Raw genomic sequence first — 13,721 nt, 5'->3', positions numbered from 1 at the left:
GTTTAACACTACACACATTCTTTACTAGTCGCTCAAAATAACACTGTCTTTAATATTCATGTGCTGCATCAGCATTATAGCTCTGTTAGCCAAAGTGTATGGTGTATAGTGTATAGAATTACAGAATTGAATTAGTACGAATATGTTCTACTAATTCAGTGGATGTCTAGATTTCATACATTTGTTGTTTGTGTCAGATTATATATGTAACAAAGTTGACAAACATTAGTTGAAATGTCCTCCTGATAGTTTTTATCCGTGGCAACAAACTCTTAAACACCAACAACCCCTTTTAGGGTTAGGTTTACAGCAGTGTGAATTTTGTTGACAAATAATTTTCGTAATAGTCCTCATCAACAATATATTTTTTCTGACAAAACGAGACAATGACTAAATAAAAAGTCATTCATGGGAGCAAAAAGACTGACTCAATGTAGTGACAATTTTGTCAATGAATAAAAACTAGACGAATAGGTCGACAAGGGACGACATCCAGTCAGAAGAAAGAGGGAGAGGGAGGAGTTGAAACGACATCCACTCGATAGGAGGAAGAGGCGGGATAACTTTAGAACAACCATTTGGAAGGCGGAGGAGGCTGCACGAGTTGAGAAGAGTTCCAATCAGAACTCAGCTTTATGAGCGACATGGAAGGCACTTACATTTGTTTGGCAGAGTGTGTCAACAGTAAAGCTCCACATGGGAACCAAAAAATGTTGTAGCTTGGGAGAAAAAGAAGAGCAGATATATGGGAACATTTTACTTTTGATATTAAGGCCGACAAGACAAGCATTGTAAACTATGTAGGGCCGTTATTACCAGTATTATTCAGTGGTATTTACTGCTGTTGTTTTGGAGGCTTAGAAATGTGTTTTCAATGTGTTGCCATTTTTCTTGATACCAAGTTCAAATCCCTGGAGGCATTATATGTGACATCCTTTGAAATGTTTTTGACAGTTTGAACCATTGAAGTAGTTTCAGGTGAGTACTATTTATAGTTAAATTGGATTAGTATATAGCAATGGCACTGTTGCTTTTACAATCTTCAATTTCATGGATAATGCCTTGTGCAGTTTGTTACGATTAATGCACATCTTAGCCTGGGAAGTAGGACTCTACTTGTCATTGTTTTCTGTTGTAATTGAGATGCCCTTTAATGAAACCTGTGGCAAATAAAGATACAATTGTGTTTGAAAGAACAACACTGAAATGTATGTGAACTGCGCATTCAAACCTGAATGCCATTCTATAATACTTAGAAGTTTAATTTAATCTAAGTCAAAATTATGACCTCAGATACACTTTATATCAGTGGTTCCCGACCTTTTTTGGCTCATGACCACATTTTTACATCACAGATTTCTGGCGACCCCACACATTGAAAACGGAGACAGTTTTTTTGCTAAAATTAATTTGTTTTGTATCATTGTATAGTTTGCTATACTATGTTGCAAATAAACATTAATTGTAGATGACATTTAGTTTCTATAATGTATATTATTATGGACAGAGGCAGAAAAGCCAGGTGTAGATTACTGCACAAAGTGAGAATGTTATTTTCCTTGGTCAGGATATGTACAGTCAGTCCAGCTTGTATTTACAAGGCTGCAAATGAATACGGAACAAACAATAACTCAAACTATGAATTATGAAAGAGCTGCAGCATCTGAAACCGACCACAATGAACATTTGAAAGATAAACAGTACCACAGTGCTTCAGTTTCAGCTTCAGTTTGTCATGTCTTTTATGCGTTGGGATTGTCTCTCTTAACTCACAATATAATTTTTATTAGTAATTTTTTTTTTTTTTTTTTTTAACATTTTATCAATTACTAGAAATTTCAGGTGACCCATTTGAATTCCAGGCAACCCCATGTGGGGTCCCGACTCCAAGGTTGAAAAACACTGCTTTATATCATTACATAAGAATTTAGTCAACTAAGTCTACAATAGATTTAGTTGACTATGATACTTAGTTGACTAAAACTAGAGTAAAACTAAAATAGTTTAGATGACTAAATTATGACTAAAATTAAATAATATTTCATCTAAATACTAAAAACTAAATTAAAAATCCTTGTCAAAACTAACACTGGTTTCCAGTTACTTTTGAGCCATATCTAAACTGGGCTCCATTTCAGCCTCATGTTAAACACAGGAACTAGACCACTTTGTCTTTTAAATGAAGTCTAAAACATGAATTCTAGCCTTGCATTTAGTTATGAACCTAACCCTTACTCTAATCCAAGAAAAGACTGCATGTCAAGAGGTTTAAAAAGTAGGCATTAGGCAGTGTAAGCTATTCCGAACAGTTAAAGCAGTGCTTTAAGAGCTGGAAGAGTGAACTATAGCAGCAAAGTTAAAGACCTGAACACCAGAAGATCGAGCACTCTGGAGCTGAGGAGGATTGTGTGGGATTTCAACAAAAGTCTGTGGATATTGTGTAAAAATGCTGATAGCAGTTCTCCTAACTAAAGCATTTTCCCGTCTGCTACACAGGACCCAAACATCTCTATCCAATTTAAGACTTCTGACTGGCTTTCTGTCTCCTTTCCAGCACATCAGCAGTCGGCGTCACAAAGACCGAGCAGCAGGTAAACCAGCCAAACCGAAGTACAGTCCCTACAGCAAACCGCAGAAAGGCCAGGCCAAGCAGCCGGTGAGTCAGTGAACGCCTCATCCCGCTTATCAGCAAAACAGGGCTCGGCTGTCGACACAACAATCACAGTGACTCAGAGTTTAAGTCTTCAGAACACACACATATGAACTGAGGAGAGGCAGTTTTTATTGTTTGATATTGAAACTGTGTGCATTGTAATTCTCCTCTTCCAGCCACATTCTGTTTTTACAGTGTTCAGGTCATATTAAAACTGCAGGTCCAGGTCACGGAAAGCACATGCTGAGATTTGTCAATTTGTTTGTCAGCAAAAAAATCCCATGCAGCTCTTCTGAAATGCTGTAAGGTATTCTTGGAGGAGATGCACTCAATGTCAGCTCTTATAATGTGATCACCTGTTACCATGCTTTTATTACAGGGGCAGAGAACAGGGTAATTCAGTGGAAAAACATCACCTTTTATTGACACAAATGTAAACTGACAGTATTAGGACTCATCTAATCCAGTATGCTGACTTTGGTTGAATTCTGTTTTAAATAATTTTAAACGTCAGTTTTGACTTATTTGGAGAAGCTGAGATGCATCAAGTCAATTCAGATTAATGTCATACAAGTTGACAAACCATCCAATGAGAGATGTGTACCTAATAACTTTCAGATACCTTCCTTTGTGGTACCATGTGGTGACTTGCTTCAACTCCAGGCAAGTTAAAACAAATGTTAAAAACTGTTATTTTCGCCCAGATTGTCACATGACAAAAGAAATAGCAGGAGGGTTCATGTTGATTTAATGTGAGAAAGACAAAAGAGGATCTCACTTTCCATCATACGAAAAAGCCCAAAGAAAAGAGGCATTCATCACACCCACTGTTTGCCGCAACAAAGCACAAGGGTTAGCAGTATGGGGGAAATGACTTTTTCTGAAACCCATCATTGACTGAGTTAACGGAGAGGATCTTCTTTGATGAGCGGAGAGTAAAGAATGCATCCCATAGGGATACAACGCCTGAATCAGTGATTGATAACCCATGACAACGGCTGCCATCCTGGTGCTGAGAGACCGCAGCTTTTCCATTACTGATACAGAAGATTAAGCCAGATAACTTTAGTGACCTTTTCACCCGATTAGTCTGTTGGCAGAGGTTGGGGGCTTGTTTTTTTTCATCATTTCCTTCTTTTTTGGGGTTTGTTGTTTTTATTTCAGTAAGAACTACATATTGTTAGCCTCATAGCACAATTGCTTATGTCATACATTATATGGACGGACGTATGTGGACACATTGACTTCAGGTGTTTCTTTTCCAACGGGTCTGGGATACAACACAATAATGACAAATATCATAATATAGTTTTATATTGTGATAAATATATTATTACTATTGATGTTTCTATCTCAAATCAGCATGAACAGGACATCTTACAGCTATAGCCATGATGTGTCCCAATATTTTTGTCCATATAGTTTAGAAACATCAGTGTTTCCTTTTGGTTAATGGGAGATTTTTGTTGCAAAGTGAGATGTGAAGAAACTAGATGGTTAGTTCATTAGAATTAGTCACTGATGCTTGATTTGATCCTCTCTTTTGAAAGTCGCCTCAAATAAAAGCGTCTGCTAAATGTAATGTAACGTAATGGAGTTGTGGTTGAAAATTAATATTTACCATCAGAGGATGAAAAATATTTAAGTAATTTAGAGGTAGAACATTTAAAATCAGAGTCATGGGTAAAAAAAAAAAAAAATCAATGTTAAGAGAAATTACGGAAAACCATCTCTGAGGCATTTTGGAACCAAAGATAACAATTTACACAAAACTAACCAATGCAATCCAATGATATTTATCACAATATAAAACTATATTATAACATTTGTCATTATTGTTTTGTATCCCACACCCCTGTTAGAAAAGAAACACCTGAATTCAGTGTGTCCCTATACTTTTGTCTATATAGAGTATATGTCTTGCTATGAGGCTAACAATATGGAAAATGGAGTTAAAGCAAAAGCAGCAGTGTCTTAGTAAGATATCAGAACAAATTCAGTCCACTTTGGCCAAAGGTCAGTAACTACAACACCTTCAAACTGAAGCCAGTGCATCTGCATCTATAAGATGTTGGAGTTCAGAGGTGGGAACATCATCACACCCAAGTTGGAAAACCAACAGTACCAGTTGTAGGTCATTAGTCTGTATTTTGCAGATACAAACAGCGTGGTGGCATGTCGACAGATAAAAGTCAGACAGTACTGTGTGTACAACTGATTTAATGAGGCACAAATGAGACAGATGTGCTAATTAGAAGTGTATTACTACAGCTGTCACTACTGTTGATGAATTTTGAAGTCTGGGTTGGAGAGTCAGAAATCTGACCTGAGGCGATGTTCCATTTGGGAACGCAGAGATTCTGACTTCCCAGTTCAGATGGAACACACTGCAATGTTTCTGACGGTCACTCCAAAATACTTCAGGCTCCAATTAGTGTCCACTCAAACCAGTCAATTCTTAGTAGAAGTGCAACATCGATATTTTTGTCCCAAAGAACTTTCTTATGCAATTTTTTCATCAAGTTATCTTTTCTGCATTAAAATGTATGTCTCTTTAGCATAAGTTCCCTACCTTTTCTAATGTTCACATGAATTCACTGTGTTGTAGCTGGTCTGTTATTTAACCTGCTTTTCAGTGTTTTTACTCCTCAACCATTGGCCACAGGGGTATTGTTGTACCCTGCAGCATCAGTCTGTGTTTCTGTCTGTCTGTCTTTTCCTCCAGTTCATTTATCAGTATTAGTATTTATTCATTTTATTATTTTTTTAAAAAAAATTGCAAGCAAAACACAGTGCACTGCATTACAGCGGCATGTCAACAGGAGGGTAATAGTTTGATAATATATAGGTAATAATAATCGTATGTAATTACCAAAGTGATCACTAATTAGCATATCTTAATGTTAAAATGCATCTTCCTTTGTGTTGCAAATACCCCCACTTCTTTCAAGTTAACACTAATGAATGTAATATTTGATGCTCTGACTTGTTACTTGAAAATACCAGTAATAATTTGTGATTAATAATTATGAATAATTATGGCTTCAAAATACAAAACTACCTGTTTCCATTTAATTTCAAAGTAGTATTTGACTAATCAATCATTGGCCAATCAGGACTGTAAATATGTCATTTACCTTTTTAATCTCCAAGAGGTTTTATGAGTGATTACAATGTGTTATTTCATTATCACCTATGTATTACCAAACTCTTCACTGTGATTTAACATGATTACTCGTCACCAAATTGTCCAGTCTCCTTCATGTTTCTTATTTAGATGCAACTAGTTAAGACGAACTTGACCATCATCTACAAGGTCAAATCAGGAGTGATGCTTCACATTTGACCTTCAGTGCTGACCTGCATTTTCCAGGTGTTTTTGGCCATTGCACTTTGGTCATTGAAATGTTCAACATTGATCTTCTTATACTTCATGTGAAGTTTACTTGACAGCTATCTGCATGTTTTAATGAACAAATATGCTACATAGTCTGTCCTTATCAGAAGTTTATGGTGGATTCTGTTTTGTCCTGGGAGTCATTTGTGGACGATAGCTAACTATATTTATAACCTATCTCAGTTGCTTAAATACACGATAACAGAGAACTCTTTAGTCCTGTACTTCAGTTTTTCAGTGTGTATCTGTGATTCTGCACAGCAGCTGTACTAGCTAGCATTAGCTTAGTAATGTAGTCAGCCTCAGGACCCTGAGCATCACAGACCACAGATTATAACATAAATTTCCAAAAGGACAAAAATGGCCTAGGGATGTTTTTAGTCAGTGTTTTAAGTAAATTCACTCTTCCCCAGCAAAACCTTCTTATGCAAATATAGTCATTGTTCACTCCAAAAGTCAATATGACAACAACCAAAATGAAAATATGAGGCAAAAGCCCAGTGTTACAGAGGTGAGGTCTACATTTATATTTTCCATTGCCCTTGAATTGACCCAGTCTGTGCACTCCACTGGAGGAAAAAGAAGAGGGCAAAACATAGTCTTTAGTTTGATATTTTATTACGGTGCTTTTTAACATGTAAGTCAAAAATCCTCCATTAGTATTCAGTTGGGTTTGGATCTGGTGATTGTGCAGGCCATAGAGTATGACATATTCGTATAATTTTCATTCTCACCGAATTATTCAGTGAACTCTTGTGTCTATGGAAGGAGGGCAAGGGCCGCCTGTATCAAAAAAAAGAAAAAAAAAACAAAAAAACAACTCCCATCAGAGTCAACCTTTCACCTGTCCCAGTCTCTTCATTCATCACCAATTATTCATGCCCTGCTATTGGCTTTGGCATGACTAAACACTGTGAGCACACTGAAACCTTTATAGATGTCTAAATTAAGCTTGGCATGCTTTTAGTTTGTGACTTCCACAATTAGAGCGACAAAGAAACTACCTAAATGCTCAACGCCCACTTGGCTGAGATGTTACTCCTGTGGAAACCCAGTTGATCTGCAGGTCATCAGAACATCTTCAGCAATTAGAGCGATTGTTTCCTCCTGTTCACAGCTCTGTGTCACTAACCCCCTATCTGCCCCCAGCCTACATGCTTTTTTTTTGGTACAAATTATGTTCTAATATTGCAAGGTAAACACTGATCCAGGGCTTTACCAGAAGCTGAAAAATCATTTTAACAAATGTCATAAAATGCCAAAAAAAAAAAAAAAAAAGCAAAAGAGTAATGATGCAATACTTTGTGGAGTTTACTTCTGACAGTTGTCTCTGACATTAATTCGACTGAGGTTTACAAGTTTAAACAAAGGTTCTGATAGTTCTGTCGAGTGTTCTTGTTCCCTTAATTATAAAAAAATCCTGTGAGGCCGACAGTGAAGTTCTGCCTTCAACAGAAGGTATTTTTGTTTCATGAACAAACAAATCTTACTTCACAGAAATAAAATTTCACCTTGAAAAACCAAAGAGCTGTAATTACAACTCACTTTGACACTACTTTGGAAATACTGTGTCGTGTTCGACTCAGAATGTGTCCCAGATCATTCACTGTTCCGTACATGTATCCTTGTGGTTTCAGTCCTGCTCCAAAAACCTTCTGCCGCTGTAAATGTAATGAGTTGGTGCTGCCCACAACTTTTCTGTTGGTGCCATGGATACCATCTTGTAGACACTCCACAAGGGTGACTGTATCATTTCTGTGGTTCCAGTTAGTGTGGTCCTGGAGACCCAGTTTATGTTGGTGACTGTGCAGTTGTTATATCACAGATTGTTTCAGAATCAATTTTCTGAGTCTGAAGCTTTCAGAGTTCTCTGACTGCTTTGACTATTTGTTATCTTTAGAGCCCTGACTAAGAGAACGACCTGCAGTGCAAAGCTAGTTTTTTTTTTTTTTTTTTTTTTCCTGTTCTCTTACTCTCTTAAATCATTAACCTCCTAAGACCCAGCTATGGGTTTTCTGTCCACATTTGTGGGTAAGAGTTTCACAATTTTATACAAAAAAAAAAAGAAAAGAAAACTGTCCACCACAAAGGACATTCCATAAAAATGTTAAAAACTGCATCTGAAAAAACTATTGCATCATGATGTTTCCAATATAGGCACTTATTTAATAAAAAACAAAAAAAGCTTGTACTTTGCTGACATTTCCTGGGTCTTAGGAGGTTAAGACTTTTATTGTTTCAATGAACATAATTATTTCTTTCACTGGTGCTTTTTTGTTTTAGTCTTAGTTTGCTTGAAATTCCAAAAGGTCACAGGTGACCGGTTAAGGTTAGGTTACATTGGATCTATTTATGAACTGATGTAATTAATAGATGATGACACAAGCTGTGCATCAAACACATGCTAAACAGAGAAAGTGAAGTTTTTCTCCTTAACGTCAAATGTCGCAAATTTGCATCAAACTGTTTGCATTACGGAGTTAGCCAAGATATTGTATGTATTCCCCCAATTCGGGCATATTTGATACATACCTCGTCAGGACACTGAACATAATTTTGTGGCATTAATAAAACCATCTCCATGTCCTGAAATGGGAATATCTGCTTTACTTTTTCTGTTATGCCTTTTTCAGTCATGCATCATACCCAAATTTCTGTCTATTTTATGGGCTATAGCCAAATTAAGAATCTCCAATTAATTTAGCATCTAGTTGAAAATAAAAGCATCAATAATTGTTTTAATATACTTGTGCATAAAAGAGGATTTATTTGGGGGTTGATGGTTAGAGCCATAACTATATCAACCCTTTTGTTAGGGTCATGGATTGATTTGGTCTTTAATGGTTCTTCTTGTTCATGTGACCCCTGTATTCTCCGTTCTTCTTTTTTCTAGATAAAGTTGTCCCTGGGTAAGGACCTTCAGCCCCTCCCCACACAGATCATTCCCGCCCACCTGGCAGCGGTGGCAGCAGCGGCCGCCGCCATCAACAACACATTTGGCCATCGTACGACCCCCGCCACCAACCACACCCCGACCCCCGCCCTCTTCCCCTCACAAAGCCTCCCAACCACACTGCTTCGACCGGCCCCTGGGCCTGTCAGGACCTCCCACCCACAAGTCCTATTTGCCCCTTATTGACCCGCGGCAGAGCTGCTCCACCTCCAGTCAAGGACCAAACCATAATGCTTCACCAAGAAACCAGTCCACGGAGCCGGGTCCACATCTGTCCTCCTTCTATGCATCCAGGACACATGTCTGATCAGACCTCTGCTTGTACGGATTAACTGCAGCGAAGCATCCAGCACTTTTTCATAATGGATTTATTTTCTGAAACATACCCACCTAACTGCTAGAAGAAAAAGTTGCCTTTGTATTGGTCTGCAAGCAACAAATACATATAATCTCTACAATTTCTGGATCAAAATATGTTTCATATCAACATTTCTAGACGTCCATATGTCTGTGTTACAGTGTTTCAGCCAAATGGGTTGTTTTTCCAAATGTGTCTGTCAGACATTACATTAAAATGTATTTATGGTTTATGAACTTGTTTTATGTTAAAATTTATTCCTGAATTCTTGACCACATATTCACCCATATTTGTCTGAGAGATACCATGATATTCTAAATTTACGTTGTATCCATCCAAAAATCATCTACACATCTATCATATTTAATACCTGTCGATTCACTAATTCTATCAATACATGTAAATAATTGGTGTAAAATACCATATGTCATCTTTTAATGGTCATCAGATATGACCCATTCAAATGTTCAGAGGCTCCGTAGTGAACATGGAAACACCGTCATCTTCTACAACATTGATTCACCAGTAAAACCTATGGAGTTCAAACAATGACAGTGTTTGGAGATGCTTGTTTTTACATTCAGTCAATGACATTGTTCCAGAAAAGGTCACTTTTTCTTCAGTTTTCTCTGTTTTGATATAATAACCTTTTAATTTACTCTGAAATTTCATGAACAACTATAGAAAAATACATGATTTACACTGAAAAATGCAAAATACAGAGGATAATATTATAATAAATGGTAATAAATCACTTAAGAAAGGTTTTATATAGACAAGAAATCATTTGGGAACTGTCACAAAAGTAGCACTGGGTCTTTATGGGTTAAAGGAGCTCCAAAAACAGAGCATGTAACCATCAAAACTGAAAAGTCAATTCAAAAAACAATCAAAAAACATTTCCACAACTGTATGCATGTATGTAACAGTATGTAAGACTGAGGGGGATTTAAGAGGATCTAACTGTAGAAAGTGAGGTGGCTACGATCTGTAACCACTGCTAGATGTGGCTAAATATTACACATTACAACTTTAAAGCTGAGGGAGCTGAAATTGAGGGGAAAAGGCCAGAATTTGAGAGTTCCTTTCCTTCTGCAGCTCTTTTCGTCTCATTCCAAATAGCCTATTATAAATCGTGATTGCTACCTGCCACTGTGGAAGAGAAGCTATTTTCCACAGAGTAGAGCAATAAATCTACCCTTTGCAATCTTAATTAAAACTGTCAGTCATGTATTTAACCCTCCTAACTGTCTGAAAACACCTGTGAGCACCAAAACACCCTTTCACCAGCTACATTTATTACATGCCTGTAAACAGAGTCCAGAGAACGCTGTGAAATCCTTGTTTCCATGTAGACTTTTTTTGCAATATGCAAAAGGGTACTTAGTTTTTTTCCCAGTGACTAAACACTGCAAGTCATGTAAAAATACACACATTTCATGAGCTTTATTTATTGATGTATGCATTTAATTTTCAGTTTCATAAGAATCAGCAGCAACTAGTAGTGATATTCACTCATTTTCTTGTTGTTTCCTGAATGCAGATGGAAATCCATGCCTATTTTAATGGGGGGGTATGAAAGTATTGATCATAAAAAGGACTGCATTAACTTTGTCTAAAGGTTACACAACAACAAGGAACAAAATTAAAACAGACAAAAAAATAAACCTTTTCCTACAAAGTCTGCACATCTTCGGTATTAGAACAAAAATCGTGGAACAATAAGACAATGTTTTGCTTTTGAAACGCAGCAGAGAATGGAGCAGATCCACACTGGATTTATAATGTGACACAGCTTCTGTTCTTAAACTATGCTATAATATACTAAGCTTAATGTAGGTGAAATACTGAAAGTGTTTAGAAGGTGTGATCAGAAAAGACTCACGAACTCAAACCTGAAATATTTAACCCAAGCCCTGACCTTTTCCTTCCCTTAACCAGATCTGTTTTATTGTGCAAATGTAAACACTATAAAACATCAACTCATGATACATTTGTTAAGATCTGAACTCAACCACAACATTTCAGACCTTGAGATCTGAAGTGCCTCCGATGCCTAAACCTAAACTCATATATGTGTTCAGACTGAACTTTGGTCTAGAGCTGCAGCTATCGATTATTTTTGTAACTGATTAATCCATCAATTAGTTTCTTCAACTTAATTTGGTTAAATGATTATTTGAATAGGTGAAAAAAATAGTAAAAATGTGAAACAGACATTTCTGAAAATGACAAACTTGTCCTTTATTCCAGGACCAGATGAAACAACAACCACAAAAAGTATAAAAGTAAAAGGTTATATAAAAATATCTATATAGAAATAGCAACAACTATAACAACAGTATAAAATTATATATAAAAAAATATATCTATAGATATAAACAAAAATAAACAAGCCAAGTAAAAGGATATATAAAAATTATCTATATAGAATTAGCAATGTTAATGGTACAAAATATGAAGATAAAAATATCTCTCTATATAAATAACAAGTCAAATGACGTCTACAAACAATATGTGCATTGCAGTCTTCAACACATTTGTATCCAACTTACTAACAATTTAAGACAAAACATACAACTTTGTTTTGATCCTGGCGTCATGTGCGTCACAATAAGCGTCCGTGTGAAACACAACAGTGGAACCAGTGTTTAGTGGGAGCAAAATTAAGGAAGCAAATCAAATCAAATTTTATTTATATAGCGCCAAATCATAACAAAAGTTATCTCATGACACTTTACATACAGAGTTGGTCAAAAACAGACTCTAACAAAGCTTTTATTTAGGAAAATTGTTATCAAATATTTTTTTTAATTGATTTGACTTGATTAATCGATTAATAGTTTCAGCTCTACTGACTAGTGAATGAAAGTGTGGATATACAACTTATGAAGAAATACTGATATGAAACATATTCTTTGTTCACAAACATTATGTGTTAAAGGGGTTTGGAGAAATATAATGGCAACATTTTGTTCCTGTTCAACTTCCATTTCCACCGTGCGCACCGTGGTACTCGCCCTGACCCTGGACTTGGACCTGACCCTGGACCTGACCCTGGACCGACATTATACTGCAATAATGTATAAGACTAACCCTGTGAACTATGCAGTGTCATTATCTCATGATGCAAGGCACAGTTTGAGCTAAAAATACAATAAGGAAATGCTTTTTGTAAAGACACAGTGCGGCACTAAGATCATTGCTTTAGTGGAGGATTACTGTCGCTCATAATTTAAGAGGTTGTTACTGATGAGAAAAGCGAGAACGGCCCTCCTCTGTTCCTGTATGCACTTTAGGCCCCATCTCCGTTGATGTCTACATTAGATGACTAGACTGTATTAGGTAGTTTGTGTCGTATTGTGTGTTTTTTGTAAGTCGTCCTTTCATATCCGTGCGTGTGCGTGCGTGGGTGAAATTCTGCATGTGAGCTCGTCCATGTCGTGTGTGCATTTCAGAAATTGCGTGTGTTTTCCATCTCGTCATGGGGAATCCTCTACGCTCCAGCGCACATCGTCACAGACCATGTCTCGGGCCAGAGGGACCACAAAGGCTTGTGTATATTAACTGTCAGTGTGTAAAAGGTGAACAATTTCAAATAAAAAAAGAGTCTTACTTTGTTAATGTGTGTGTCGTCCTGTGCAGCTGTCACACCAACACAATTTAATACATCTTTCATTCATTCATTCATTTTCTGAACCCGCTTTATCCTCACTAGGGTCACGGGGGTCGCTTGGAGCCCATCCCAGCTACATAGGGGTGAAGGCGGGGTTCACCCTGGACAAGTCGCCAGTTCATCACAGGGCTGAACATATAGAGACAAACAATCACTCTCACATTCACACCTATGGGCAATTTAGATTAACCAATTAACCTATCAGTGCATGTGCAGTGGTTAGCACTCGTGCCTCACAGCAAGAAGGTCCTGGGTTCGATTCCAACACCAGTTGACGGGGGGTGGGACCTTTCTGTGTGGAGTTTGCATGTTCTCCCCGTGCCTGCGTGGGTTCTCTCCGGGTACTCCGGCTTCCTCTCACCATCCAAAAACATTTAATACATCTGCTACATGAAATATGTGAAAATATGTGTCATTAAAGCTACCAGCAGGATTCGCTGAAGTTCATCAGGTAACCTTTTCCTATTGAAACGGATGGATGAGTCAGTGGAAACAAACTATTTTAAAACTAAGACTGCATCTGGTTAACTGTATTACAGGGTTTATTATGAGAAACTGCGCTAATGACAATACTATCAAAAACTGCAGGTGTGAAGTTGCTGTGGTTATTATTTATTTGTATTTAACGTAAGCTTCCATTAACCCTCAAAGACCCAAACAGCCTCTGGCTACTAAAACCATTTA

At 37.1% G+C, this 13,721-nt stretch overlaps 1 protein-coding gene across 1 annotated transcript in view; it reads left to right on the top strand.

Moving 5' to 3' along the window:
- The window catches only part of znf385d (zinc finger protein 385D), a 182,893-nt gene extending 173,067 nt beyond the window's left edge, over window positions 1–9,826 (top strand). The window contains exons 7-8 of the mRNA XM_030158599.1: window positions 2,555–2,656; window positions 8,944–9,826. Of these exons, the coding sequence (XP_030014459.1) occupies window positions 2,555–2,656; window positions 8,944–9,189 (348 nt within the window). The 3' untranslated portion in view covers window positions 9,190–9,826. The remainder of the gene's footprint in view (window positions 1–2,554; window positions 2,657–8,943) is intronic.
- Window positions 9,827–13,721: the final 3,895 nt, after the last annotated feature.

Source organism: Sphaeramia orbicularis, chromosome 16, assembly GCF_902148855.1.
Source record: "Sphaeramia orbicularis chromosome 16, fSphaOr1.1, whole genome shotgun sequence".
In the NCBI taxonomy this organism is placed as follows: domain Eukaryota; kingdom Metazoa; phylum Chordata; class Actinopteri; order Kurtiformes; family Apogonidae; genus Sphaeramia; species Sphaeramia orbicularis.
Note: the sequence above shows the minus strand (reverse complement) of the source record. Positions and strands in the feature narration are given on the sequence as shown.